The sequence below is a fragment of the Engraulis encrasicolus genome, chromosome 6, assembly GCF_034702125.1.
Source record: "Engraulis encrasicolus isolate BLACKSEA-1 chromosome 6, IST_EnEncr_1.0, whole genome shotgun sequence".
Classification (NCBI taxonomy): Eukaryota; Metazoa; Chordata; class Actinopteri; order Clupeiformes; family Engraulidae; genus Engraulis; species Engraulis encrasicolus.
In genome coordinates this window covers 55510082-55515081 of record NC_085862.1, presented here as the reverse complement: position 1 = coordinate 55515081, position 5000 = coordinate 55510082, and the positions used below count along the sequence as shown (strand labels likewise).

The 5000-nt window shown below is 47.9% G+C and overlaps 1 protein-coding gene across 3 annotated transcripts in view; it reads left to right on the top strand.

Annotated features, from left to right (window-relative positions):
- The window catches only part of ryk (receptor like tyrosine kinase), a 101135-nt gene that overhangs the window by 54525 nt on the left and 41610 nt on the right, over positions 1-5000 (top strand). For 2 of the 3 annotated variants that reach the window (XM_063201996.1, XM_063201995.1), the window contains exon 8: positions 3712-3801. The exons of the other annotated variant lie outside the window; for it this stretch is intronic. In XM_063201996.1, the coding sequence (XP_063058066.1) occupies positions 3712-3801 (90 nt within the window). The remainder of the gene's footprint in view (positions 1-3711; positions 3802-5000) is intronic. 3 annotated transcript variants of the gene reach the window in all.

The window sequence follows — 5000 nt, the reverse complement described above, 5'->3', positions numbered from 1 at the left end:
AGCTGCATTGAATCAGCACTCAGGCTCATTAAATTTGAGATTTTTACTGAAAATGTGGTTATGTTAGAGCTGAATGAACACATTCTAATGCAAGATGAGGTTTTTACCTTTTAAATGTGACTTCGGAGGCTGAGATATTTAGGTTTTTATTGACTGAGGGCACCTTTTCCCAAAAAGTGCTTGGGCATTTAGCTGGCGTTTTTCTGTAGGTGCTTTAGGCGTTCCTTCATTGTCCCTGTGCAGCACTCTCTTTCTCTCCACCGTCACCACTGCTTTTCAATGCTCAAAGTATTTTATCTGGCTTGCCACGTTAGATCTCTGCATCAGCCGGCTGACTTGACTTACAGGGATAATTATTGTGGGGGATCAATGTGTGTTTTTCCCCTAGCCATTAGACTAGACATTGATGAAATGTTTTGTCTTTGTGTTTTCATCCAATTGACCCGAGGGTGGAATTCAAACTGTAAGATAATATAAAACTCGAGGTCATCCAATTCAACTGTAACTTAATTGGTGGCATCAAGCATCATCCGTTTTGCATTAAGTTATAAAAAAAATATCAAATGACATTTGAAATGGGAAAAAAGCTGAAATCCCCATGCTTTAACTGACTGATGTTGTCCCATCATGATCACAGCTAGTATTCTGCACGGCAGGGACTGATGTCGCTCTCTGTATGTTGCATGTTTTTGCAGTGTGGTGACCTAAACAGAGACGCCTCTCCTGTTCCACTTAGTGCTTGTGGTTTTGCGCCATTTCTGTCTTCGCCGAGGGTGTGAAGCATTATCGAGTGTTCTCCATTAAGCCTGATTGGTGTGTGCGTGTGTGTGTGCGTGTGTGTGTGTGTACGCGTGTGTGTGCGCTTGTTTGTGTGCGAGCGGGCGTGTGTGCGTGCGAGCGCGCATGTCTGGTGGGGTTTGAGGCCTTTGAAGGCCGTTCCACCTCCTCTTGTGGTCTTCGCTCCCCCCGGGGTGAGATTCTCGTCTCGACAGTCACACACCCGCCGCTGTCTGCACACGCACGCACGCAGGCGCACGCACACACACACACACACACACACACACACACACACACACACACACACACACACACACACACACACACACACACACACACACACACACACACACACACACACACAGAGTAACACACACACTCTTGTACTATGGCACCACATACACAGTTCACCCCACATACACATTCCTCCACCAAACGACATAATTGCGAGAGAATGATCTTATTAACTAAACTAGAATCAGAAGGTCGTGATGAGCAGCATTACGTTTTAGCCAGTGGTGTGTGTGTGTGTGTGTGTGTGTGTGCACGCACACTGGTATAAGTGTGTGTGTGCGTCCATATGCGCATGCGTGGGAGTGTGCATACACTCCGGGGTTGAGGGAGTGCGCAGAGGAGGACATCGTAAATCTGTGTGTGTCTGTGTGTGTGTGTGTCAGAGAGTTAGAAGTCCTGTTTATGCACTCTGGTGTGATGGGATGTGTTTGTACAGATGAGAGAGCTATAGGCCACTCGGTCTCTACCTAAAGCAGCACACACACACACACACACACACACACACACACACACACACACACACACACACACACACACACACACACACACACACACACACACACACACACACACACACACACACACACAGCACTGGCTAAAACCCTGTACCGAAAGCATCAAGTGTATGTTCCGTCTCTACTTAAAGGATCACACACACGCCTATTAAACCCTCTGCAGTGCACTCCTCTTTTTAGTAAACAGTTCTTCTCTTAAGTGTGGTGCAGGGACACAGAATAGCATTGACTAACTCAATTCTCAGCTCTTGAGCTATCCTCTTGCCTGGCAGGCTTAATTCCCACGCGTCTTTGGTTTTTAGTCGTTAGCGGTGTGCACACAACTCTTTAACACAATGTCCGTTGGTCGGTCCGTTGGACACCGTTTTGCTTTTTTTGTGTGTTTACATGCAACATATTGTAGCCTATGTCTGCTGATGCATTAATGCCTGGTTTTCCCGTAGCATTTCTATTTGTAAACACTTTGTTTTTCTCTTGGTTAGCATTGTCCTGCGTCACTCTTTGTAGTCAACGTCGTGCTCTCTCCATCCCTCAGATCTCCTCCTCCCCTCAGCAGACATGTTCCTCAGCTGCTCTTCAGATCTCCTCTCTGTAGCCGCTTTGCTCCATGCCTCTCTTCCTCCACCGTTTCCCCTCGGGTCATGTTAGTGTCGCGCTGTGTGTTTTGTGACTGAAGTGGGTTGGTGTGTATGTTAAGTTTCATTGCTCTCTTCCTTCCTGTGGGCACTCAAGCAACATGAAGGACATGTGGATAGTCGAGGAGATGAGAGGAGAGGAGAGGAAGCCTCGGGTTCGGAGGGAAATCTCCCATTCTGCAGGCTGTCTCTGGCCAGCTTCCTGACACAGCCTGGGGCCTTCACTGAGGCAGACAACACACACATATGCACAAGAACACAGACAGAAAGGCCAAGACAGACAGACAACTACAGGCATAAGAACACTTGTAGAAAAGCAAAGACCAAAAAACAAAGGCAGGCGCACACAAATAGAGGCAGAGTTATTGCCAGGCACAAATGGGCAGGAAAGCACAGACAGAGACAGACAGACGAATGATGGTACCTCATCTGCTAGTGCCCCCTAGAGGCCATGTGTACCTTTACGCTAAAAAGGATGATCTGCTGATTTCATATCACAACAGGATATAGGACAGTTTTACAAAATAAAAAATGTTATGATTGATCATTTTGTTGCAGCTTTACGGGATGTTTGTTTTGGCTGTGCACACTTTTGAAAATAATCTGTTTTGTGTAGCGCTTTTCATGGTACTCAAAGCCATGTTCCATCCCATGTTATTCAGGGTCAACCAAAGTACAGTTTGATGCAAAGTACAGAATGAGTGGTTGTGCTTGTCGCCCCCTAGTGGAGCTGTTTCTGTATACGTAAGCTTTACCCAGGTAGATTACATTACATTACATTACGTTTAGCTGACACTTTTATCCAAAGCAAATTGCTTATTTACAGGGCATTGGTTACAGTCCTTAGAGAGCAATGTGGGGTTAGGTGCCTTGCCCAAGGACACTTCAGCCATGGATGTATATGTAGGGGAGAGGAAAGGGTGGGAATCGAACTTGCAACCCTCTGATCTAAAGCCCATCTCCTTAACCACTACGCCACGGCTGCTTCATCCACATGGTCTCTCCTCATGACCGTCACCATGCTGCTTCATCATTGTCTGTTCTTTTTCATCCTCCTCACTGTGTGTGTTGTCTCTGTGTGTGTTGTCTCTGTGTGTGTTGTCTCTGTGTGTGTTGTCTCTGTGTGTGTTGTCTGTGTGTGTGTTGTCTCTGTGTGTGTGTTGTCTGTGTGTGTGTTGTCTGTCTGTGTGTGTGTTGTGTCTGTGTGTGTGTTGTGTCTGTGTGTGTTGTCTGTGTGTGTGTTGTCTGTGTGTGTTGTCTCTGTGTGTGTTGTCTCTGTGTGTGTTGTCTCTGTGTGTGTTGTCTCTGTGTGTGTTGTCTCTGTGTGTGTTGTGTCTGTGTGTGTTGCTTTGCCAGTTTGTCCACTCTTCACCTGCCATCATGTGTTGCCCAGCCTCTTATGCACTCCCTCATCCCTGTCTCATCTACCTCTCCCTCTTCTCTCCCTTCTTCGCTCCCTCCATCCCTCCTTCATCACCCCATTCCATCAGACGTTCACCCTGGCTCTGCACCCGTCCACCAGCTTGCTGCTGCCTCCTCCTCCTTCCCTGCCCAGGGTGCCCCCTCTCAGCCCAGCAAAAGTAAGTTTGCCCCTCCCGTCCCTAAGGCCATGAAAGCCACGGCTACCATACTCCTGTACTTCGCCATGCTTTGATGAGTTTCAAATGACCGCCAGACGGCCCTTTCAACACTATCGCTCTCTCTCATGCTTGCCCGCTCGCTCACACTCTGTCTCTCATTCTCGCTCTCTCTCTTTCTCATGACCTGGCGGTCAGGAGAAACAAACTAAAACTGACCCCTGAAGGGTTACGTACCTCTATATCTAGCCTTGGTTTTATGAGTTTCAGATGGCCGCCAGACGAACCTTTCAACACTCTTTCTTTCACTCTCTTCACCTGGCGGTCTGGAGAAACGAACCAAAGCTGACCCCTGACCCTCCACTCGATTACCCCAGATCAGCCGATCTGGTACTGGGCTGACCTGACACCCAGCCTCTCTCCTCTAATGCCAGAAGAGCTGGTTCCACATGGAGAGGGGAAGGCAACTTGACCCTTCCCCTTTGACCTCTGGGTCAGAGCTCTCCACTGTGAACAGAAGAGCCCTCGTCGTGTCATGGCATGCATCTCTACTTCTTCCATCTGTCTCCTCTTCCCCCGCACTGATCTTCCTGACCACAGGGTGGCGCTGCCCTGGCCTGTTGGTTTCTTTGTAGGACAGCAGGTCGTGCCATGCCTCTGGTACCATCTGTACATAATCTTCTCTCTACACTGTACATCTCCATTTCCATCTGTCTCCTCTTGGCCTGAACTGCCCTTCTTGACCTCAGTGTGGCGCTGTGAACAGCAGGTCCCTGATTTTGTACTGTATCTTCTTCCAATGTCTATTTGCTTCCATCTGCACTCACACCTGTCTGCTTACCACGTCATGTTTCATGCACTGTATGCCTGCACTGCTTCTACTGACCACTGCGTGGCACTGTTCTGCATGTCTGTCTTTTCCCTTGTCTGTCTTTCTTGTCTGTACAGGCCTTCTAACTCACTCAGAGAATTTCTTACCATAAGACGAGAACGTTTGCTGATGATTTTTTCAGAGTGTTGCTGCACTCTAGGGCGGCACTCTGAGGCGATGGCAGAGCCAATCAGAGTAAATGGGGTACTATGGAGCTCCACCGTAGATGCGGACTTTGCTTTGTATATAATGCGGAAGCACTTTGTCTTTACATTTTTGGACAGGATGAATAATCCTCACAAACAGCACTCATCTTACATTTTCGTTTACA